The sequence below is a fragment of the Cnephaeus nilssonii genome (genome assembly GCF_951640355.1).
Source record: "Cnephaeus nilssonii genome assembly, chromosome: 4".
NCBI lineage: Eukaryota > Metazoa > Chordata > Mammalia > Chiroptera > Vespertilionidae > Cnephaeus > Cnephaeus nilssonii.
The window spans coordinates 106,173,183-106,198,918 of NC_137075.1; the positions used below are offsets into that span (position 1 = coordinate 106,173,183).

General features: G+C 43.4%; 2 protein-coding genes across 4 annotated transcripts in view; one reads left to right on the forward strand and one right to left on the reverse strand.

The window, feature by feature from the left end:
* Window positions 1-271: 271 nt before the first annotated feature.
* GSKIP (GSK3B interacting protein) lies at window positions 272-14,876 on the reverse strand. 2 transcript variants are annotated; one of them, XM_079768764.1, is made up of 4 exons: window positions 14,783-14,857; window positions 8,475-8,863; window positions 6,776-7,034; window positions 272-2,033 (listed from the first exon to the last, which is right to left on the reverse strand). In XM_079768764.1, the coding sequence occupies exons 2-4, from the start codon at window positions 8,822-8,824 to the stop codon at window positions 1,872-1,874; spliced, it is 771 nt and encodes a 256-aa protein (XP_079624890.1). In that variant the 5' UTR covers window positions 8,825-8,863; window positions 14,783-14,857; the 3' UTR covers window positions 272-1,871. The 2 variants fall into 2 exon arrangements, with proteins under 2 accessions (XP_079624890.1, XP_079624891.1); XM_079768765.1 differs by lacking the exon at window positions 8,475-8,863 and having other exon boundaries at window positions 14,783-14,876.
* Window positions 14,877-14,955: 79 nt separating this feature from the next.
* ATG2B (autophagy related 2B) overlaps window positions 14,956-25,736 on the forward strand; it is a 73,414-nt gene continuing 62,633 nt past the window's right edge. For both annotated transcript variants that reach the window (XM_079768757.1, XM_079768758.1), the window contains exons 1-2: window positions 14,956-15,576; window positions 24,235-24,397. In XM_079768757.1, coding sequence (XP_079624883.1) covers window positions 15,415-15,576; window positions 24,235-24,397 — 325 coding nt within the window. In that variant the 5' untranslated portion in view covers window positions 14,956-15,414. The remainder of the gene's footprint in view (window positions 15,577-24,234; window positions 24,398-25,736) is intronic.

Consider the following 25,736-nt stretch of genomic DNA (forward strand, 5'->3'; position numbering starts at 1 on the left):
GTCTTCTCTTCCTGTTCCTCTTTCATAGTAATAAAAAGAGCAACTCACCTCACATTAAAATGTAACAATACTGAATTCAAAAATGGAAATGATATTGCATTGGCTTACTCCCCAGATCTCATTGCAAAAGGTCACAGCTTAAGAGCTCTATGTCACTAAGCATTGATTAACCTTTCAAGCAACACCATTGTGGCAAGACTTTGGAGTGAAAAGTCCAGGTTTTATAAACTCTTCTAATTCTATTTAAAAAAAAAAGAAAAGAAACAGAAGCTCTTGAAATCAATCATTTATCACAAAATGAACAATTTCAACTTTCAAACATACAATCATTTTTTTTCTGTATACTTAACTCAAAATGAACAGATAGAATTTTATTCAAACTTTACAAAGATCCTTTACAGTTAGCCTGAGATTGTTCAACCTGAAGTTAGACTTCACTGCCCAAACAGTTAAGCATCTGAAAGCAAAGCTGAAAATGAATATGCATTATCAACCATAATGAAAGCATTCCAATGAGGTTTGCAATAAACAGTGACTGGAACCAAACTCTAACTCGCTCTGGTCTACAAAAACTTCAGAGCCTGAAAGTACTTATTACTTAATAATGACAGAAAACAAAGCCTGCAAATGACAAATTTCCGAAGGAGTGTTTAAATGCAGAATTCTAGTTCAACATTTCTAACAGCTGCTGCTTTTGACTGTTAGTATTAAAAAAACTTCCCCAATCCTTACTATTCAACATGTTCTTGAAAACACATAGCAGCATGGTATAGTTTACTAAGTTTATAAACCTTAGTACCTGTAATAAAATATAAAATACAGATTTCTCCCTTTTTCAAATATGAAGTCTCGGAATGCTTCCTTCATCCTTTGGTTTTCAAACCCACACAATGCACTCAGATTACACTGTGGGTTTAGCATTGAGACAAAACACTGCACATCTGCTGGGAAAGGAGGGTGCTGTGGGAATACCAAAGTATTACAGTATAGAAAGTAAACACTGAGGCAAAAATACTTTCTGAATATATACTGTACATCATGTAAACAAACATTCGTAATAAGAGTCAACACAGGCCAAAAGATCGTTTAGGAAATCAGAATCTTCTTTCTTTTAAATCCCACACATTGAAGATGCTTTTTGTTAAGAAAAAGAATGGAGCCTGTTCCTATATTTGCTTATGTGCTTAAACACCTTGGAAAAAGTTATTACATTCATTTGCTAACGGTTGTCCTCTTAGTTCGCTGGCTGTTGCAAACAAGGAATATAGGACTATCTCAGTCCCTGTTGTTCATTGAAATACTAGCTAAGTAATATATATTTAATTCATCTTTATCAGTCCATATCAGTAATATAAATAGATTAAGTGATTCAGTGAATTTCAAATTTTGTGCAGGGGAAACTGGTTGATAATTTGTTTCCAGTAAGGCTAGTACCAAAATAATTATTACAAAGTTAGTCCAAGCTAGGAGTAAACCCCTGATTTAGTGAGCTGAACCAAAGTTTGCATGTAGGTCTTTTAAATCCTACATTTCTGTGCAAATCCAGAAGTTCCCATGTGAGAGAGTGCTGGCAGCAATCGGAGTCCTGGAGTAACAGAATGAAACACTGATTTGGTTTTGAAATGCAGAGATACTACATGAAGAAATTTGAAAGTCTTAATGATGGTATTACAGCAATTCCCTTCATGAATCAGGAACTGAGAAAGACGATTCATTACTCAAAATGTTCTAAGTCAAAAGCCAAATTTGAAGCAAGAAAAGATAAAGACACAAAATCAAAGATGCATTTTCTATGACCATATGCAAGAACTTCAAGCTTTACATCAACATTTTGTCTCAGCAGCCACGCCCTCTAAAAGGAAAAAGCTTAGTCATGACTGTCCATCCCTTTTCAAAGCTTCCAGTCTTTGAAGGAGTGCGTTTCCGAAGGCCTCCCGGTAGGCGGGGCTGAGCGTGTCCAGCAGGGAGTAGACTGTTTCATGGTAGGGACTCTGTAAATGATCATCCACCTCGTCAAAAGCATAACCTACTATCTACAAGAGAACAGGGAATCCGATAATTAGATTTCATCATGACAGTGCAAAAACCAATTGTTTACCTGGGTCATTCTCTAATGACACTTTTTTCAATAAATAGTTAAAATGTGCATATTTTAATATAATTTTTTAATATTTAAGCAATTTACAACTTATAGGAATAACCCCTGCAAAACACTCTCTTTATAATTTTGTTTCTCAGAATTTTAATGGTTTGATTTACCAACTCCTGGTCCTAAAACAAATGTAAAATAGAGAAAAAAATTAAAAGCTATCAAAAGCAGTGTTCCATTTTCATAATTTAAAACATGCTTTAAAAAAATAAAACATGCTTCAATTTAATTCCACATGTATCGAGAGCCCGCTATATAAAAGCACTATAATAGATAATATAGCCGCTATTTACTTAGCTTCATATGTAAGACTTCTGACTCTGATTAGACCGGCCATACTGCACCAGAGCTCCCTTAGAATTAATCCTTTGAACTCTTTCTTTATAAAGAATTCTAGAAAGTATTTACAGCATTAATCCTCCTTTTTTTAAATCCTCCTTTATGATTAGTAATCTGAAAGGCCATTTCACATTACTAATACATTACTTACCTAACAGGGAAATGAATGCACAACTCAGTGAGATAAAAGGGAATGTTACTGTTTTATTTTTTCTTTAAATGCAGCTAAAGCTTTTCTCTCCACCAAGATTATGTAAGACATGTCACAGTTCGCCAGCACAGTACAGGGCAAAATTACTTTAGTTTAAAAAAAAAAAAATTATTGATGTTTTTACAGAGAAGAAGGGAGAGGGAGAGAGAGTTAGAAACATCAATGAGAGAGAAACATCAATCAGCTGCCTCCTGCACACCCCCTACTGGGGATGTGCCTGCAACCAAGGTACATGCCCTTGACTGGAATCGAACCTGGGACCCTTCAGTCCGCAAGCTGACGCTCTATCCACTGAGCCAAACCGGTTAGGGCTACTTTAGTTTTTGTTGACTTGACTAAAGCTTGTGAATTCCCTCTGTAAGTGCTGAATTGTTATGCCATCTATTCAAACCGTAGAAGATGCAAGTTTATGTTAGAAGGAGAAGTGTATGTGGGGGGTTTTACTGAAAAGCAGAGGCAGCCGCCCAAGGAAGATGACACGCCTCTTCAGAACCATGCGTTACTGCAGCGCTTTTCACAGCACCAGGCAGCCGCCTATCCGCAGGGGAGATGTTCCAGGACCCCCAGTGGATGCCTGAAACCTCGGATAGCACCACGCCCTATAGGTACTTTGTTTTTCCCATATATACATACCTATGATAAAGTTTAATTTATAAACTAGAAACAGTAAGAGATAAATTAATAACTAATAATAAAATAGAACAATTATAACAATATACTGTAGTTAAGGTTATGTAAGTGTGCTCTCTCTGATAACCGATCTAGTACCTGAGACGGCTACTAAGTGACTAACGGGCGAGTAGTGTATATAGCACGGGTGTGCTGGACAAAGGGATGTCCTGGGCAGTGCGGAGCAAGATGGCACGGGATTTCACCATACTCCTCAGAAAGGTGTACAACTTAAAATGTCCAGGGGTTGGCAAAAGTAGGCTTACAGCTGTGAGTACCTGAAAGTTTATTCTTGTATTATTAATTATTATATTATTTATTTGTATTATTTGTCTCATTCTTATTATTTTGTATCCTTACTTATTTATATATTTTTAAAAATATACTTTTATGGATTTTGGACAGGAAGGGAAAGGGAGATAGAAACATCAATGATGAGAGGGAGTTGATTGGCTGCCTCCTGCACTCCCCCTACTGGGGATTGAGCCCACAACCCGGGCATGTGCCCTTGAACCTCAGACACTTCAGTCCACAGGCATACCTTCTATCCACTGAGCCAAACCGGCTAGGGCTGTATCCTTAATTATAATTTATCTTTTACATATGATGGCTGATAATTTAACCTACTTTTGCCCACCCCTCTATAAATTCTTTATTTCTAGAATTTTCCATTGAATATTTTCAAACCATGGTTGACCACAGGTAACTGAACTGTGGAAAGTGAACATGTGGATAAGGGGGGGGACCATTGTATTATAATTGTTGTTTTTTTAAAGGTAAGGAGATTTAAAATAAATAAATAAATATATGTACATACATATGTGTGTGTGTGTGTGTGTGTGTATATATGTGTGTGTGTATATATATATATATACATATATATATACACACACACATACACTAGAGGCCTGGGGCATGAAATTTGTGCATGGGGAGAGGGGTCCCCTCAGCCCAGCCTACCCTCTCCAATCCGGGACCCCTTGGGGGATGTCTGACTGCCGGTTTAGGCCTGATCCCTGGGATCAGGCCTAAACCAGCAGTCGGACATCCCTCTCACAATCTGGGACTGTTGGCTCCTAACTACTCACCTGCCTGCCTGCCTGATGGCCCCTAACTGCCCCCCCTGCCAGCCTGATCACCCCTAACTGCCTCTGCCTGCCGGCCTTATCACCCCTAACTGCCCACCCCCCGCCGCAGGCCTGGTCGCCCCTAACTGCCCCTCCCCTCCGCTGGCCTGATTGCCCCTTACTGACCCCCCTGCTGGCCTGGTTGCCCCTAACTGCCCCGCTGCCGGCCTGGTCACCTCCAACTGCCCCACCCCTGCTGGCCTGGTCACCCCACGCAGCCTGCTGTTCAGTCGTTTGGTCATCCCTCACTAACCCCCCTGCTGGCCTGGTCGCCCCACGCAGCCTGCTGTTCAGTAGTTACTGTTAATGTGATGGCATCCTGGACAATTTGCATATTCATCTATTATTAGTATAGATATTTTTTATTGATTTCAGAGAGGAAGGGAAAAGGAGAGAGAGTAACATCAATGATGACAAAGACACATTGATTGGTTGCCTCCTGCATGTCCTCCACTGGGGATTGGGCCCACAATCTGGGCATGTGCCCTGACCAGGAATTGAACTGTGACCTCCTGTTTCATGGGGCGACGCTCAACTACTGAGCCACACCAGCTGGACTCTATTACAGTTTTGTTTGCCCCTTTCTGATCCCTGTAAGTCTGGTCTTCCTAGTAGGATAGGGATCATATCTTATTCATAGTTTCATTTACAATTCCTGACACAGGATAGTTGGTCAATGAATGTTAACCGAATGAGACTGAAAAAATATTTAAGTACCCACATGTCAAGCTTTATAACTGACCTAGTTCTTTCTCTATACTTTATTCATATAATCATCTTCCAATCCCTTGTGGTTTTTAAATTTAATCTCCAGGTTACAGATAAAGAATCAAACTCCTAAAGGTTGACTAACTTACCCAAAATCATTCAAATTCACATGTAAGACTTCTGACTCTGATCAGAACCGGTTGTACTTCACCATAGCTACCTTAGAATTATCAATGTAAAATATAATTACCTTATCCAGGGTCATATAGCTCTACTTTTGATTTACCTACTTCTATTTAAGATCCATTTCTGAAGACTATAAGTTTTTGGTACAAATTTAGGGATTGGGAAAAGAGTGTACAAAATTAGTTAATTCAAGTTTCACTCTCTAAGCTAAGCAGCTACCTGCATGGCAGCTTGAGGGAACTGAGAGTAGTCAAGCTGCTGGCTTTGCAATTCGCTTCAGTACAAGTGATCCTTAACAAGGAGTACACGGAACACGTGGCTCATCTGCTTCTTAAGGAACTGAATCTAGTGAAATAGAGAGGTTCATATAGTCTTTGAACATATCATTACATGACATTCTCACCTGCTTAGGCTTTGGCCTCTACTTTATGATTCTGTGCAACTTTTGAAACAGAAAAGTCATAGATCTTTGATTGAGATTGGATACTAATTAATTAGTAAAGTTACAACTAAATTTTGGAGTTTCTAATACTACTCCTTTGTTCAGCAGGTCAAAACTTTTATAATAGTTGTGTGTCTTTTTTAATGAAAAGTTTGTTTTAGGTGGTACTTTCTACTATTCTAAACTCAGGATTCTGGTGTAAAGGATTTAAGGTCACTGCCTAGAACAGCTCACATGTAATAAAGAGCCAATAGATTCAGAGGTGCAACTGTCTGCTGTGATGTGACTTTGATCTAACAGCTAGGGAGCAGTGGAGTCAAGTGTGTTCCTTTCATAGAAGAGACATAGAAGAGACATTTGTAAGAGGTGGAAGAAGATCCTCTCAATACAATGCCTATAATACTCAGCCAATGCAGGGAATGCTGAATTCTGGTGCACATATTTAACCATAGATAATAATTTAATTTTGGGGGTGATCATTAACACAAATAATACTGCCAATCAAATTTTTAAAAAAATTCCATTTCCGCATGTTAGTGAAAGACTTGAGTATTACTAAAAATTCCTACATAAAAGTTTTCCTTTAAAAACTCCTGTTAGCTGCTGAGTGCTGCGATCTCATTTAACACTCCTTCCCCCTCCCTGGCCCCTCTCTGATAAAGTGGTGAAGATATAAATAATTTCTGCCCTGGCTGGTTTGGCTCAGTGGATAGAGCGTCGGCCTATGGGGACTCAAGGGTCCCAGGTTCGATTCCTCTCAAGGGCACATGCCTGGGTTATAGGTTCGATCCCCAGTAGGGGGTGTGCAGGAGGCAGCCAATCGGTGATTCTTTCTCATCACTGATGTTTCTGTCTCCCTCTCCCTTCCTCTCTGAGATCAATAAGAATATATATATATTTTAAAAATGATATACGCTCTTTTTCCAGAAAGAAAAGGCACTCACCTTAAGCCCTGCTTCAGTGAGCTCCAGGCAGTATCTGTTCCTTTCTCTCGTTTCCACGTTGATATAGGCCACATCATCTGCACAGCGCAGGGTTTTTGAGACAAACATGGTGTTCACGGCAAAGAGAACATCATTTACAACCGCTTCAGCTTCTAGCCTCATGTCTTTCATGTCAGTTCCTTCAAAACCATTAAGCTCTGCATTTTCTTCAAATCCTGACATACTGCTTAGCTCCATGGGATTACAATCCGTCTCCATCCTGTAAAAAAGTAGACATAAATCTTTACAGAAAGACACTCCAGATATTATTGTTTGATTAAAACAATGCCTGACATGCCTTACTATTGTTACCTAGTAGAAAGCATGAACTAGTCAACAACTTACTGGAAAATATTGTTGAAAACCATCTCCAATAGTTTTTCACAGCAAAATTATATAGGCACCTATAGATTTTCAGAAAAAGAGCCTCTGTTCTCCACTTTCCCAAAAAGGTAACTCCCATATCGATAAGAATTGAGAATATTAATTTTTAGTTATTTCAAACAATGCCTCAGTAAAAATCTTAGTACATCTTTTTTATTTATTTATTTTAAAAATATATTTTATTCATTTTTTACAGAGAGGAAGGGAGAGGGATAGAGAGTTAGAAACATCGATGAGAGAGAAACATCAATCAGCTGCCTCCTGCACACCCCCTACTGGGGATGTGCCCGCAACCAAGGTACATGTCCTTGGCCAGAACCGAACCTGGGACCCTTCAGTCCGCAGGCTGACGCTCTATCCACTGAGCCAAACCGGCTATGGCTTAGTGCATCTTTTTAAATGTGTAATTACTTTTCTAGGATATTTAAAACTGTAATTGTTGAGTCAAAGCACATGCTCATTTTAACTTTCAATAGATAATGCTATAATGCTGATTTACCCTTCAAAAAAAAAAAGGCTGTACTGATTTAAACTCCATCAAGAGACTATGCAGGGCCATCCTCTGTTGTTTTTTTCCACATTCTTTCCAATACTTTTTAATATTTGCCAATTGGAGAGGCAAAGAATGATGTCCTCAGCCATTGACACCCCTTCACTCCCCCCCGCCCCCCCCCCCCCCCACCTCAGAGAAACTGAATAAAAAATATCTGGGTAATTATTTTGGGTATTTTTTCAGAGCTTCTGGGTCATTCCACTATACAGTCAACTCTAAACTATTAGCAAAAATCTTAAGGAGCTAGAGTTCCTATAGCTGTTGTCATTTACGCATTATAAAAGTCAAAACTATGCCCGGGCTGGTGTGCTCAGTTGATTGAGTGCTGTCCCAGGCACTGAAAGGTGGCTGGTTTGATACCAGTTCAGGGCACATGCTTAGGTTTTGGGTTCGATCCCCCGTTGGGAAGTGTACGGGAGGGATCTAATTGATGTTTCTCTCTCTCTCTCTAAAAAAGCAAGAAAAACATATATTTTTAAAAAGTCAGAACTATTTGCCAAAGGCAATTTATAATAAACTATGTAAAGCTATTAAAAACTCACACAGCAAATGTACAAATAATACATCCCTTCAGTCCTATTTAAACTAACTAGCTGTACCCGGCCACGCGTTGCTGTGGCTCAGTCTGGTTAAATGGAAAAGGAAGAAAAGAGAAAGCGCACGTTTCTAATAGTGCCGATGAGAACATGCCGGCTCAAACTACAATCATCAGCTGGGTTGTACCGGAATGCAAGGCGATTGTAATCGCGTGATTGCTGAGCACGGAGTCGTGTTTGACGCTGATCTGCTGCTTCTCGTTGACGTCTTGCAGCCACTCTGAGCCTGTCGCGTTCATTCTGTTGAGAACGAAGCCGACCTGAAGCTGCAGAACGCGATCGCCGTGCTCGCAACCGTGTATCCTCAAGTCTGGCTGCACGTCGCTCTGCTGTTTCCTGGGCACGTATTTGAGCCATTCTTTGTCTGTTTCGCTCGTTCGCTGATGCCCGTTCTTCCTCAGTTTGATTTGCAATTACTCGTCGCACTGCTTCCGCTCCGCGAGTACGACGACCTAGGTTTGATCTTCTGCGAGGCATAATTTGGATGAACTAAAGCAGATCGTCCAACAGATGGCGCTGTTTTTCAAAAAAAGCATGTTTTTACCTGTCACAGGTGTGACATCTATATAATAGTAGGTATAAGGTATATAAAAACACGCGCGTATTCGAATGCAACGTCGTGTCAAAATTTCAAAGCAATCGGTGAAGAACTTTCGGAGATTTAAGATTTTGAACAAACGGACATTTACATTTTTATTTAGATAAAATAAAAAATAAATAATAATAAGATAGATAGGAGATAGATGATATGCTTTAAAGATCCTTTATTTAGTCTCGTATAGAACTTTTAAGAATTAGTCACTCCTAACAATACAAGTTAATTATAAATTTACCAATTATTGTTGGATCCATTTGTCAGATAACTGAAATCTAATACTGACTTACTGTATGAGATAGTGAAAATATTTGTTTTCTAAAATTTCTACTTTAAAAACAATCATTATATTCCTTTATGCTTGGTTTTATATATAGAAAATGAGCTCATTTTATTTATTTACAGCTAGTTTGAAGACTTCGAAACATGACTGTGCACTACAAATCTCTTAACATCATGAATACCAAACATCTTTATTTGGCTTCAGTAATCCAGTATCTCAATTAGGGATGTCAGAAATAATAATAATCATTACGTGAAAAAGATGCTTATATGAGACAGTTTGGCAGTATATAAAGTTTTTAAAGCAAGAGTCTAGTTAATTGCAATTAGGACCTTAAGGAAAGATGAAGAATTCAATACTAGGATGGAAGAAATTCTCACAGGTCAGGAAGTAGGTCATCAAATTGTTGTGTACTAATTAGCATCAAGGGGCAAAAAAAAAAAAAAAAAAGAAAAAAAAGAAAGACACCTAAGACTGAAGATTATTTTTCTAAAATGTCTTTGAAAACAGATAAAAAAAGCAGACATTCAGAACTTTTGATGATGATACACAAATAAAAAAAGAATTTTTGAAGCATTACACAAATTGATAACATTTGAGACTTACTTTTAAAAGATATTATTATTGTAATTTCTTTTTTGTTGGTTATAACATGCTCTTATTTATCAATATCCTTTCCCCGTCCTAATAGCACCCAGATTTTCCAAGGTGAATCATAATGCCCCTTTCTCCTACTGAGTAAAGTAATTTGGATGAGACTGACCCCCGCCCAGTTACAGAGTGCCCTAAACTAACAATACATGAAATTCTTTCTGGTCACCTTAATCCAGAATAGAGCACAGAGCTCAGCTCCTCCTGGCAGGCATCCTGAGATGGGAGAAACTGGGCCAAGACGGTGCTGAAAATGGGAAAAGAACAGCGCCAAAAGGCTGACTGAGAAACGCTGCCAGAGTTCTGATGGCTGCCTAACCTTTGCACTTTTCAGTCATTGGAGCAAATAAATTCCAGCTACTTTCCTGGCAACTGAAAGTATCCTAACTGACTTAGGAGATGACCCAAAATAAAAAGCAATGATTGGTCTAGCTCTTCAACAGCTTTATAGAAGAGGATGAGGAAAAAAAAAAAAAAATGGAACCCTAATGATATTTTTGTACCTGTCATATAGAAAGTGTTGTAGAAAGCTTTGTAGAATTTGAATATTAATATGTTTCTATGTTAGTTTGCATTGCTGCTGTCACCAATTACCACAAATGTAGTAGCTTAAAACGACACAAATTTATTTTCTTACAATTCTGGAGGTGAGAAATCTAGAAAGTTCCTTTTGCCATTTAAGGTAACATGCTGACAGTTTCTGGGGATTAGGACATGGGCAACATTGGTGGGAGGCATAGTCTCTCTACCACAGTGTCCATATTCTATCAGCAGGAAAAACAGCGTTAAGATAGCTGAAGAGACTTCGTTTTCTGCCCTTGCTTTTTGGAAAAGTTAATTAATATATTGGATGGGCAATATAAGCAGGCAGTTTACATAGTTTTATTAAAAGGAGGCCGAGAGTACTTGTCAAGTTCACTGTTACCTTTGGAAAGGTTCCTTAACAATAGATTTCATGCTTGTAACTCCAGCACGATCATCACTGCACAGGCATTTTATAGTTAACCATATAGTTACCATTTCTGGTGCCCCTCATTCCTTTGTGTTGATCTACATCTGGGTCTATAACCTGTATCATTTTCCTTCTGTTATTTCAAGTTTCCTTCAACATTTCCTGCAGTATAAATCCGCTGCTGTTAAATTCTTTCAGCTTTTGTATATCTGAACAAGACTTCCTTTCACCTTCTATTTTGAAAAAGATATTTTTGCTGGGTATAAAAACCTTAGGTTGACAGTTTGCCTCCCCCTTTCTTTCTTTTTTAAAATATATTTTATTGATGTTTTCACAGAGAGGAAGGGAGAGGGACAGAGAACTAGAAACATCGATGAGAGAGAAACATCGACCAGCTGCCTCCTGCACACCCCCTACCGGGGATGTGCCCGCAACCAAGGTGCATGCCCTTGACCGGAATCGAACCTGGGAACTTTGAGTCCACAGGCCGACGCTCTATCCACTGAGCCAAACCGGTTTCGGCTGCCTCCCCCTTTCAAGACTCTATTACCATTTTGCTTGCGTCGTTTCCTATGATAAATCTGATGCCATTGTTATCTTTGTTCCACTTGGTATATATATTTTTTCATGTTTCTTTTGCTTGGGGTTCATTGAACCACTTGCCTGTGGGTTTATAGTTTTCAATAAATTTCAACAAATTTTGGTCATTATTATCATCTGTCCCTCCACTCTTTGGGGACTCCAATTTCATGAATGTGAGTCCAAGTGAAGCTACCCTATTCCTCACAGCTTTGTTAATTTTTTCAGTTTCTTTTCTGTTTCACTTTCAATAGTTTCTATTGTTGTGTCTTCCACTTCACTAATCTTTTCCTTTGCAGTAACTAATCTCTTCTACTTGGGTCACATACCTATAGTAATCATGTGTCAAAATGTATTTAACTCATGAATGAAGGGAACCAGTAAGATATTAAAGTGGATGTAGTACTGTATATAGGAGAGACAAAATCAGTGAAAGGAGTATGTTTGCTATAAAATCTTCCGATTTTATTTTCCTTTTCTGATATTTGAAATTTCAGGCATTCTATAAACAGCCTAAATGTAATTCTATATTTCAAAAGAAATCACTTACTACTTATCATGTGAACCTGAAATAAGTCAATAGTACCTATTACTCAAGAGTTCAGTTCAAACATCCCAAGGCCTATTCTAATTCCCTGCCAGATGAGATCCCAGCTTTTCATACCACACTGTTTACACTCCTTTTATGGCAAGTATTACTATTATTATTCACAAACATGTCTTCTTATCTTCAAAATATGTCCAGAATCCAATTGCTTCTTACCGTCCTCACTGCCACCACTCTAGTCCAAGCCACTCTAGTTCCACACCAAGTCTATTCTCAACACAGCAGTTAGTAAAAACAGGCCAGATTAGGTCACTGCTCTCCTCAAACTCCTTCACCCAGAGTGAGAGCCAATCCTATATAATCCTCCTATATAATAAGAGAGGAATATGCTAATTATCCGTTACGCCCTGAGGTGTAACGACCAAACGAATGACGACCAGATCACGGATCAGCAGGAGGGTGGGGCAGCGAGCTACAAGCAGGGGGCGGAGAGCTACAGGAGGGGGCAGGGCAGCAAGTTATGGGGGGGAGGGTGGGGGCAGGGGGAGCTCCAGGAGGGCGGAGAGCTACCAGCTGAGGCAAGCAGCAGCAAGCTACTAGTGCACGGACTGGTGCGCAGGGCTACTAGTGTTCTTATAATGGCCTACGATGCACTGCATGACCTGACCTCACCCCTTCACTCCCTCGGGATAGGGCCTTGCCCTTGCTGCTCCTCGGCCTGGAAAAGAACTCCAGGTACTCATGTGCCTTGCTACCTAGCTTTCTCCAAGTCTCTGCTAAAACGTCACCCTATTAAATAAGAGGTCGTTCCTTACCCTTCTCTTCTATATACAAGTGCCAAATCTCTTTCCTCTCCATTCTCTTTATCTTGTTTTATCTTTTTTAAAGATTTAAAAAATTGATTTTCAGAGAGAGAGGAAAGGCGGAGAGGGAAACATCGATGTGAGATGGAAGCACCAACGAGTTGCCTCCTGCATGCCCCCTACCAGAATGAGGCCCATGACCCGGGCATGTGCCCTGATGGGAATCAAACTGGCAACCTCTTGGTGCAAGGGATGACGCCCAACCAACTGAGCCACTCCAGCCAGGGTTACATTGCTTTATTTATTTATCTATTTACTTACTTATTCCTACAGCACATATCACCATATGGCACGTTATTTATTTATTTTTTAAAATATACTTTATTGATTTTTTACAGAGAGGAAGGGAGAGGGATAGAGAGCCAGAAACATCGAAGAGAGAGAAACATCGACCAGCTGCCTTCCGCACACCCCCTACTGGGGATGTGCCCGCAACCAAGGTACATGCCCTTGGCCGGAACCGAACCTGGGACCTTTCAGTCCGCAGACCGATGCTCTATCCACTGAGCCAAACCGGTCAGGGCTGGCACATTATTTGTAGAAAAGCAAGCAAGTATTGACTGTAGCTAAAAAAAATCATGGGGTCCCTTAGACAGTTAGGGGATAGGTGCCTGTGGGGGAAGAAGAGGGGAAGGGAATGGCATGGGCATGCTTCCTGTAGGGAGAGCGCCGAGGGACATTATTTATTTGATTGTTTGTTTCCTCCGCCTTCAATGACAGGCCAGCTCCAGGAGGGCAGGGCCTTAGCTGGCTCAGTGCTGTCTCCCCAGCGCCTAGAACAGTCCCTGGCTCGTGCAGGAAATCAGTAAGGATTTACTGAGTCAAGGACTAGCTCTTTCACTGTAGAACCTAAGTTCCTTGAAGGTTCTGCCTCATTCTTATTTACCCTTTATTTTCGCCTTTCCAGTTGGGAACACTTTCACTTACTGGACCCTGAACCAGTATTTTTGCATGAACGAAGAGCAAGGGAGTTGGAAGTCACTGAGGATGCTTGGGACAAATCTACAAGGAACGCGGGGCACCAATAATCCGATCAACTACATACTCTGGGGGGCACACGGGTTCTAAGGTGGAAGGGAACCGGAGCTCCCTCTACCTGACAGTTTTTGGGGGGCTGTGCTAGTATTTCTAAGGCCTTCATGAGTTGCCAACAAATAAAATCTCCTTAAACAGGTCGTCTTCGTTTACTTCCTTAATTAAACTATATGGAGCAGGACTCTGTTTAGGTTCGTTCGTCATGTTTAATTTTCACAGCAATCCTCGAGAGCAGATGTCAAATGGCTCACATTTGGCAAAGGCGCAAAGGGCAGTGCCGGTTCACCGTGGCGGGGCTGGGCGGCGGCGTCCGGATTGCAACCCGGGGCGCCTGGCTTCCAGGCCGGCGAACCCCCGCGCAGGCCTTTCGGGGCGCCCACGACGAGCCAGCGCCGCCTCGGCAGGAGCTGCCTCCTCCAGGGCAGACGTCCGACGGCGCCGATTCCGGACCGAGCACTTCGCCCACGTTCCCGCGAGGTCGGGAGGCTCGGGACTGGTCAGAGGAAGCAGCTCTGCCCACAAAAGCCTCGAAAACACAAGTTTCCCGGTCCCGGGGCAGCGCCCCCAGGACGAGGAGCGCGCGCCGCGGGCTGCCCGCCGCCCGACGGGAACGAAAAGGAAGCTTTGGAAACAATACCTGAACGAGTCGGGCGACGATGAACTTGCTGACAATGACCAACGCCGGGCAATACCCGGGGCGGCGCGGGTGCGAGACAGCGGCCGCAGGCTCTCCCCTCGGGGCCGGCGTCCGAGATGCCCGGGACCGCCCAGGCCGGACCCGACTCCGGCTCCTCCAGCCACCGCCCCTCCCGGCCCGGCCCGCGGCGCCGCGTCCCGCTCGGAGGGTCCCCGGCCTGCCCTCCCCTCCCCTCCCGGCGGCTCTTCTCGGCGGCCGCCCTCCCGCCCGCAGCCATCCCAGCGGCCGCTCACCTGCGCGCCCGCCGTCCTCCGGGTCTCCCCACCCCGGGCGTCAGGAGCCGACCTGCGGCGCCGTCCCCTCCGCCCCTCGCCCCGCCCCCTCGGAGCCGGAACCGCTCGCTTCCGGGCCCTTCTCCCCGCCTCCGCCAGTCCCAGTGTGACGTCACTTCCGGACACGTCCGGCCGCGCGCAGGGAGTCCAGGTCTCGCGAACGCGCCGGGAGCGTCGCCAGAGCCGGGAGCGCGCCCCCAGATGACAACAAATTCGTCGCGCGGCGGCGGCGGCGGCGGAGGTGTCCGCTGAGCCCCTGCCTCAGGCCTCGCTGCCTCCCCGCCGCCTCTCCTGCACCCTCTCTCTGTGTGGACGGGGATCCCCCGGACCCCGCGGTGTCAGGGGCGACGAGGACTCTTCCGCCCCCTCGTCCCGGTCCGCCGGGCCTAGAGCTAGCGGCGTGGCGCGGGAGATGGGGTCGCCCTGACGGACGCCCGGTGCCAGCGGGCATGGAGGGGTCGCCCCGGGCTTAGGCCCAGCCGCGGCCTGGGGACGCCGGCCGGAACCCGAGGCGCCGCGGCCGCGGCCTGGAGCCGGAGCCTGAGCCGCGAGGCCGGAGTCGCCGCCGCCCGCAGCCGCCGCCAGCCCTCACCATGCCGTGGCCGTTCTCCGAGTCCATCAAGAAGAGGGCCTGCCGGTACCTCCTGCAGAGGTACCTGGGCCACTTCCTGCAGGAGAAGCTGAGCCTGGAGCAGCTCAGCCTGGACCTGTATCAGGGCACCGGCTCCCTCGCCCAGGTCCCCTTGGACAAATGGGTAAGAGCTGCCGGCGGCCGGGCGGGCGGCCGGGCCTCGGTCCCCTGCTTAGGGCGATTTGAAGGACTGTCACCCAACATTGGTGACATGCGGCCCCTCCCTGGGCAGTGCGGAGGGCTCAGATAAATGTGTTGAAAGGGTTGCTTCATCTCTTTCTAGCAAGTTTGCGCCCTCACAGCACGTGTTCCAGAAACGTAACGGAGAGATTGGAGTCTTCACGGTGGGAATCCGTTGGGTCGGTGGCTGGGGTCTGGGAAGGGGTCCATGGAGGGAGGTGACCCGTGCTGCCCCATCAGATGGAAGGGGTCGCGGGGGGTGCTGTGGCAAACAGACCCCGTTTCATGGGGAGAGAGAAGGAGGGGAGGACCTTTGGGATGTCAGCACTCCTAGGCTTTCGGCTGTGCATCGGGGGTCGGCTCCTCGCACAGCGTGGACTCCGAACAGCGTTTGCCATCCGGGGAAAGTTGGGTGAGGGCCGCCCCCGCCGGTTTGCCTGCTTTTGCTTGTTGACATGTTGCAAGGCCAGCCTGTGAATGGCCCCGGGAGCGCGGGTGGTTTCACGTGACCGAGCGTCAACGCAGGTGTTGCAAAAGCGCTGAGGCTGCGACTCTCAGGCATTTAAAGTCCTGTTTCCTGCTTGCCATCCAGAGGCTGCGAGGCGACTCCTTGCGTCTTACAGGTGCCTCAGGTACATCTCAGCTCAGCACATGCAGTTGCACTTGCATTTGTATGCTCGCTGAGTAGTGTTTTACTTAAAGTAGTACACGCCGCCTTGGGTTTGACAAGTGGCTCTCCCCTGCCCCCAGCCATTTACTTATGGCGCCAGAGTCCGCTGCTTACAGTTTGAATTGGTTGTACGGTTCTAGAGGTTTACTATTCTAAAAGCAATCCTAAACAGTTTCCATGTAGGACATCATAAATGTAGATGACTTTCCTGTGATAGTTGTGCAAGAGCAAAAGGAAACCTTTTTTTCTCCTAATTTCAGCTGTGTAAAAAGCTGTGCTTTTTCCTTTTATGTAAAAGCATTTTAACAAAGTAATGACTTCTTAGCCATAGAAACTGGAAAAGCTCAAAATGACAATTCTGCATTATGACCCTTAAATTGATTTGCACTAGAATGAATACCCGTAACTAGATGACTTAAATTAGGGATAGTACATAGGATAATGGAAAGACCCAGGCCCACACCAGGCCAGCCCCTGCCACAGTTTGCCTATTGACATTGGACATAGTAACTCACCTGAGTTGAGTCAACATGAATGGAGTATCTATCCACTCCATGCCAGGCACTGGGCAGGGTACTGTATTACTGTAATTCTTACCAGAAGATAGGGATTGTGGTGCGTATTTTAAAATTCAATGACCCATTAAAAAATAAAATAAATTTAATGACCCATGAGTCCCTACTTTCAGTACAGTTATGAATAGGCTATCTTGAAGGAGGAGGGTTGTATATTTATTAACTGTCTTTTGTGGGTTGAATGATTTTGTATACATTATTCATTAATGGCTTTTCACCTTAACCTTATAAGGTGGGTATTATTATTTCCATTTTACAGATGGAGTTAAATACCCCAAGTGACCCGGCCAACAAGTGGTACAGTGAGAACTCAAACCTGTCTAATTCCTAAGGCCATTATTTCTTTATGAATCCTATGGCTTCAAAGGAAAGTAAATGTTTATTGAGCATCTTCTGTATTAAAGACGCTGTGCTAGGCACTCTTAATTTGTGTGGATTATGTAATCCTCATGGAAAATCAAAGGTGGTGATATTTAATTTTACAGCTTGACTTCAGGATCATTGGTAGAGTGATTTATGGCTAGACATACTCTGAAGATTTTTTTGTCCTATTCCTTGAAGGTGAGGGATATGCCGAGCCAAAATGATAATGTCAAATAAAGCATCCAGTAAACATTTGCTGTTACTGTTTATTTATTTACTTTTTATTTATTTTTAAAATATATTTTATTGATTTTTTACAGAGAGGAAGGGAGAGGGATAGAGAGTTAGAAACATCGATGAGAGAGAAACATCGATCAGCTGCCTTCTGCACACCTCCTACTGGGGATGTGCCCGCAACCAAGGTACATGCCCTTGACCGGAATGGAACCTGGGACCTTTCAGTCTGCAGGCCGACGCTCTATCCACTGAGCCAAACTGGTTAGGGCTGTTTATTTATTAATTATAGTGTTTTCTGTTGATGATAAATCTTTTAATAAAGCTATTTTAGCAATCACTCTTTTTATAAAAATATATATATACTTTTATTGATTTCAGAGAGGAAGGGAGAGGGAGAGAGAGATTGAAACATCAATGATGAGAGAGAATCATTGATCAGCTGCCTCCTGCATGCCCCACTCTGGGGAGTGAGCCCACAACCTGGGCATGTGCCCTTGACCGGAATTGAACCCAGGACCCTTCATTCCACAGGCCAACACTCTATCCACTGAGCCAAACTGGCTAGCATTGTTGAGGATAAATCTTGATATGACACTTAAATATAGCTATTCAAACTTCTGATTCCAAATTCAGTTACTTTTGACACTTCATTCGAATGACTTTCATTACTGAAAAAAAGATACCTCACAGAATCATAGATACAAATGGAAGAATTGCATAATTGGCGACATCACTAATGTTTCAATTGCCAGCCATCAGTTCTGCTCAGGATTATGCTGAAATTGGCAGTGATATTCCCTTCTTCCTTGATCTCAATCAGTTATTCTTGCTAATTAATTGGAAGGTGTTGCATATTTATATATATATAAATTCAAAAAACTCTTAAGCAAGACTTAGATTCATTGGGATAATTTTCCATATGTTCAAATCTTTTATAACTTGTATAGATAATGACTTTTAAAAAGATAGTATTTTTAATAGACATTATTTCAGCAACAAAATCATGTAACAATAGATACATTCCCAAATATAATTTTTCTTTTTTAAAAAAATATATTTTTATTGATTTCAGAGAGGAAGGGAGAGGGAGAGAGAGATAGAAACATCAATGATGAGAGAATCATTGATCGGCTGTCTCCTGCAGGCCCCCTACTGGGGACCGAGCCCACAACCCAGGTATGTGCCCTTGACCAGAATTGAACCCGGGACCCTTCAGTCCCCAGGCCGATGCTTTGTCCAGTGAGCCAAACCGGCTAGGGCCCAAATATGATTTTTCAAAACATTCTCCCCATAGTACAAGTATCCTTTGAAAAGTAGTTACTTTTTTACTTATTACTAAAATGGTATCTTTACTTTGAAAATATACAGTATGTTTTGGTTTTTGGAATATACCTGCCTGGTAGCATATACTACTGATAGCTATTTGTCATCACATAGGTGGTCAGCATATTTAGAATTCCTCTGTACAGAAGAAAATTGCTTTTCATCTTTAAAATCATCTCTTAAATATTTGGCCATAAGAAAAGCCAGGAAATCAGAAAGACTTTCTGTCTTTTTACAAAGATTCTGTTGCTTAAAAGTCTGTTTGGGTTTTTTTAATCCTCACCCAAGGATGGAGATATATATATATATATATATATATATATATATATATATATATGTGTGTGTGTGTGTGTGTGTGTATTTTAGAGAAGAAGGAAGAGAAACATTGGTTGTCTCTCATACAAGCCCCAACTGGGGATCAAACCCACTACCTACACATGTGCCCTGGCAGGGAATTGAACCTACAGCCTTTTTGGTGTATGGGATAATGTTCCAACCAACTGAGCCACCGGGCCAGGGATACAGGTCTGTTTTTATTGTGTAGAATGATGCTCAGGTAAGTTTCATTGTGTTGAAATGGAACATCCAACTGAGGGCACCATTCTTAACTCTTCCCCATTGTATAACTACTGGTCTTCTCTTTGAATATATATATATATATATATCTTTGATTTCAGAGAGAAAGAGAGAGGGAGAGAGAAATAGAAACATCAATGATGAGAGAGAATCATTGATCGGCTGCCTCCTGCATGCCCCCTACTGGGGATCGAGCCCAACCCCTGGGCATGTGCCTTTGACCAGAATCAAATCCGGGACCCTTCAGTCCATAGGCCGATGCTCTATCCACTGAGCCAAACCTGCTAGGGCTGGTCTTCTCTTTGTACCAGTCTGATATATGGCTGGAGTGAGGGTGCCCATGCCCTTGGTATAAAAATGTGAAAAATTTAATATAGAATGTCTAATTTTTCTACTCTGTTGGATCATCTGTTATCTCTGGGATAGATACATTTTAGAGATTACTACTTCAGGGGTTTGAAGGGGAGGGAGGAGTTCATGAGTTCTTTTCCCACTGAAGTGGTCAAAATGCTGTATGCTATATAGTATTGGATTTGAGGAGGAGTTGGAGATAAGTTTTGGGAGTTTTCAGAATATCAGTGGTAACTGAAACACTGGAATGGCATAAAGTGCATGAGCAGTTGTAGATTAGTTGAGAAACAAAAAACGCTGAAGATGAAACTTAGAGGAGTATCATCGTTTTAAGTGGTAAAGAATTGGGAAAAAGGACTCAGCGTGAAGTGTGTCACGGAAGCCAAGAAAAGTTAACATTTCAAAAAAGGAATTAGATGAGAATTCAAGGAAGATGAGGACCGAACATTTTTCATTGCATTTGTCAGTTTATTGGCAGTTAAGAGCAGTTTCAGAGGAGCTGAGTGTTAGAAGGCAGATAGTAGTTTGTGGTTTGAGAAAATAGCTCCCTTGACGAAAGAAAGAGAAATGAGGTTGATGACTAGAGGGGCATGGCATCAAGGTAGGGGATTTTAGTTTGCTTTTGAAGATAATAGTGACCATTTATTAACCACCACACGCACACGCATACACACACACATACATGTGTGTGTGTATGTGTATATAGTACTGGGTGCTTTTACATAAATTTTCCTTTTTTAATTCTTACCCAAGAATATGTTTTATTGATTTCAGAGAGAGAGGAAGGGGGAGGGGAGAGCAAAAGAGAGAGAGAGATGAAAACATCAATCAATTGCCTCCTGTATGCTCCCCAACTGGAGATCAAACCCGCAACCTAGGTATGTGCCCTTCCCAGGAATTGAACCCTCAACCTTTTTGGTATTAGGGACAGCACTTCAACCTATTGAGCCAGCTGGCCAGGGCTCATTCTAAATTTTTAAAATAGTTATAAGCTTGAGAAACACTGATATCATAAATAAGTGGATGAGAACTGAAGGGACTTGCAGTTACTTACTTCTTTGCTTTTCTTTGGTGTCATGTCAAAAATATGTATAAGATAGGGAAAGACCAGAAAACTTAAGTTTCTGGCCCTGCCTGGAGATTTTTATATGCTGGGTAGTGTATAAGGGAGGATTCAGGAAGGTAAGTGGGAGAAGTGGGCTACAGGAAGGGCTATGGGAAAGCAGACCCAACTTGACGTCACTGCTGTAAGTACTCTTCTGAGGAAGGTCTATTTGGGGAAAGAGTATCTTTATAGAGTGAGGATCTGCGTGTTTGTACCTTGAGACCACCCGTGCCCTGGTACTTTTTAGAAAGTCTGAATGATTACACAAGCCCCAGCGTGAAGAAAGCCTTTCAGTGGTAACCTGGTAAAACTGAGCCCGTCTCCGGCTGTCTCAATATTCAGCATTAGGCTTGTAGACAAAGAATTAAGACTCCACCCTTATGCAACATGGCCTTCAGGAAGTACCCTACATAAAACTGGCATTTAGTAACTTATTCTAGTTTAAAAATACATTGTCAAAAATGCATTTAATTATTCTGCTAACTGTATTTACATCCATTCTGTCAACCTTCTGTTATAATCTGGCTTGCCTCCCCGCTCTACTGAAATCTCTCTCAATGGCATCACCTATACCCTAAATATCACTTAAAGTCCAGGGGACACTAAAAAATCTTTGACTCCTTTGTAGCTGTTGCTGCACTTGCCCACTCTTTTCTTTCATGTTGTCTTTCCATGATTTTCTGGAAAATGAAGCCTTCTTGATTTTCTTTCTCCTCTCTGCCTTTTGCAGGTTCCTCTTTCTTTTTTTTTTTTAATTTCTTTATTGATTAAGGTGTCACATATTTGTCCTCATCCCCCCATTCCCATCCCACACCCCTCCCCATGGATGCCCCAACCCCCTGTTGAACTTAACCATTGGTTAGGCTCATATGCATGCACACAAGACCTTTGGTTGATCTCTCCCCCCTCCCCCCACCCTCCCCTATCCTCCCTCTGAGGCCCGATAGTCCGATCGATGCCTCCTTGTTTCTGGTTCTGTTCTTGTTCATCAGTCTATGTTGTTCATCATTTCCCCTAGATGAGCGAGATCATGTGTCACTAGATATACTTATAAGAATTGAATGTGAGACGAGCAATAATAGTTATGCTGACAGGCAAATGAATCAGTCTGTAGTGAGTTTCTTTCTGGACCAACAGTTCTTTTGAGACCCAATATCAATGTCCACCAGTTCCTTATGAGTACATGTCGGCACTGACCCCTCAGCTCTGGATGGTGGACAAATGGTGGTAATGCAGGTCCGACTCCCTCTGGTTTGGTCTCGGCCGGACCCAGGGGCACGGCTTCACCCGGATCCAGGGGCCCATGGCCTCACCCGGACCCGGGACCCAGCCTCACCCGGATCCAGGGGCACACGGCCTCGCCCAGACCCAGGATTCAGCTTCACCTGGACACAGGGGCGCATGGCCTCACCCAGACCCAGGGGCGCGTGGCCTCTCCCGGGCCCGGGACCCAGCCTCACCCGGATCCAGGGGCACACGGCCTCGCCCGGACCCGGGATCTAGCTTCCCCCGGACCCAGGGGCACGTGGCCTCACCCGGACCCAGGGGCGCGTGGCCTCTCCCAGACCCAGGGTCGCGTGGCCTCACCCGGATCCAGGGGCCCATGGCCTCACCCGGACCCGGGACCCAGCCTCACCCGGATCCAGGGGCACACGGCCTCACCCAGACCCGGGATCCAGCTTCACCCCGACCCAGGGGCGCGTAGCCTCACCCGGGCCCGGGACCCAGCCTCACCCAGATCCAGGGGCACACGGCCTCACCCAGACCCGGGATCTAGCTTCACCCGGACTCAGGGGCGCATGGCCTCACCCTGACCCAGGGTCGCGTGGCCTTACCCGGATCCAGGGGCACACGGCCTCGCCCGGACCCGGGATCTAGCTTCCCCCGGACCCAAGGTTCCTCTTTCTTAATGTGTTTCTTAAATATTGGTGTTTACCAGGGTTCTGTCCTCAGCCTCTTGTTATTTTCCTCCACATAAGTTCCTAAAGGTCGTCTCTCCTCACCCCTGTGGCGTCTTTTACCCTCTGTGCTTACAATGCTCTTGTCTGTCTCCAGCCCAGATGACTCTCTTGAGCTCTAGACTGGAATTTCCAGCCGCTTCCTAGACATCTCCACCTGGATGTCTGCTCAAATGTATTCTTTGGGACTGAACTCCCCATCTTCGCCTAACCAGCGTCTCCAGGTTTCTCTCTCTCAGTAAATGGCACCACTGTTTAAGCAGTGGCCCAAGCTAGCACCCGGGCGTCATTCTTCATTCCTCCTGATGGCAATTAACTTTGCTTCCTAACATATTGCAACAATCCATCCGCTTCTCACTGTCCTCAGTGTTGCTCTCCTTGCCAAACCAATTTTTCTAGCTTCTCCTACTCATAACGACCGTTCTGTCTGAAGTTTGCTTTCTTCCAATTCATGCTCTACCTGGCTGCAGGAGAGGCCCTCTAAACGTTCCAGTCCCGTCATGGCATGGAAACTGAAAATCTTTCAATGGTTTCACCTTGCCCTTGAGATAAATTTCAGACTCTAACATGAATTACAAGGTTCTTTGGATGCCCCTCTCTCTTATCTCTGTAGCCTTATCTCTGGCTCATCACCCTGACACAGTACACTAAAGCTACACCTGCTTTTCTCTTCAGGTACTCTTGCATCTCAAATACGTGTGCTTGCCCTCTCTGACCTCTGCTTTTTTTTAAAAATCCTTCCACACATCTTTGTCTTTGCCTGGAACACTTTGCCTAGTTAACTCCTCAGCCTTCTGGTCTCAGCTTTAAATAGCACTTCCTCAACTGGCCTGCCTTGAATCTCCAGGTTAGGGTCTTTACATGTTCAAATAGCACAATGCATTTTCTGTCATGTAACTCATCTCACTTTTTAAACCTAATATATTTTTATTGATTTCAGAGAAGAAGGGAGAGAGAGAGAGAGAGAGAGAGAGAGGAGAGAGAGAGAGAGAGAGAGAGAGAGAGAGAGAGAGAGAGGAAGAGAGGAGAGAGAGAGAGAGAGAGAGAGAGAGAGAGAGAGAGAGAGAGAGGGAGAGAAACATCAGTGATGAGAGAGAATCATTGATCGGCTGCCTCCTGCAACCTCCCCCCCCCACCCCCCCACTGGGGATCGAGCCCACAACCCGGGCATGTGCCCTGACCGAGAATCGAACCGTGACCTCCTGGTTCATAGGTCGACACTCAACCACTGAGCCACCCCGGCTGGGTGCAACTCATCACACTTTAATTGTGCCTTTCATGGTAAGCTATCTTTGTAAGCTTGTGAGGACCCGGGATGTCTTTAACTAGGTCTCTGCTTCCTCTATCCTAGTGCCTGACACAGATAGGAGCATATTCAGCATCTGAATACGTTAACAATTTTAAGTTCTCGTGATTTAAAATTGCCCTTGGTTTTTCTCTTTAGTGTCTCAATGAGATCCTGGAGTCAGCAGATGCGCCGTTAGAAGTCACTGAAGGATTCATACAGTCAATTTCTCTGTCAGTTCCATGGGGCTCCTTGCTACAGGATAATTGTGCACTGGAAGTGAAAGGGCTAGAAATGGTCTTCCGACCTAGACCTCGCCTAGGTAGGTGTATCTCATGTGTTCTGATTGTTTCTATTTTATTTTCCAGAGATTGGGAAAGTAATCTAATTGCATTATATTTAGTATTTAATTTATTACTTTGCATTGTATTTGTGAGGTAGATAAAATGTGTCGGTGTAGGGTGTGTGTGTGTGTGTGTGTGTGTGTGTGTGTGTGATTGTATCTTTAATGTTATTTCTCTGCCTATTTGCCCACAGGAACTTTAGTATGTAGATAGTTGATGTAATTATTTGTTACCACTTACTTACTGTGTTCTAAAGATTCAAAGTACTGTGCCAGAAAGCAAGGAAGTGCTCAAAAATTGACAGAGAATTGTTAAAAGGACACAAGATTAGGCTTGAAGGGGCTCCCATTAGCCAGATCTGAGAAAGATTGAGTATGAAAAATAATGATGACAATAATGAATTATAACATGCTAAATTAAAAAAAATGCCCTAAGTCCATATTGATGCAAATAAATATGTAATGGGGATAGGGAGAAGGGAAAGATCTTTATTGCAGGAGAATACCTACTTATAAACAACAAAAATAGAATTCACCATTCTTTTGGCCACCATAGTAAAAATTGATACAGAGCAGAATCATCAATGAATGCTAATACCATTTGGTGAAGGGTTGTTGAGGAGTTTAATATTTAGACAGTATCAGATTATCTCCCACTGATTTATAGATTATTATCATTAGTCTTAATCCTCACTGGAGATTATGTATAGGGAGAGGAAGAGAGAGAAATATCAATTGGTTGCCTCCCTTAAGCGCCTTGACCAGTGATCGAACCCACAACCTAGGTATGTGCCCTGACCCAGGAATCGAACTCACAATCTTTTTGATGTAAGGGACAATGCTTCAACCAATTGAGCCACCTGGCCAGGGCTACATATTTTTTACAAAGGCAAAAGTTACTTTCATGTTGGAGAAAATTGACAGTCACCACCACAAATAACTGACTGCTATGTGTGTCCTGATGTAATCAACTGAGAAGGACACACATCAGTGTTGTACTTACTATTCCTGCTAAATTATAAAGCAGCAGTCAGACAAATCCAAAATAAGGGAATTTTTATAAAGTCAATGGTTGGTACTGTTAAAAATGTCAATGTAATGGAAGACAAGAAGGATGGAGGAACTGTTCCAGATTAAAGGAGGCTAAAGACATGAATAACTAATTTTGGTATATAATCATGTCTTTGTTTGTTTATTTATTTATTTACTTCTATGAAGGATGTTATCAGGATAGCGGGAAATTTGGGTAAGAAACATAAGATTATTATATATTAACTAGAGGCCTGGTGCACAGATTCATGCACCAGTGGGGTCCCTC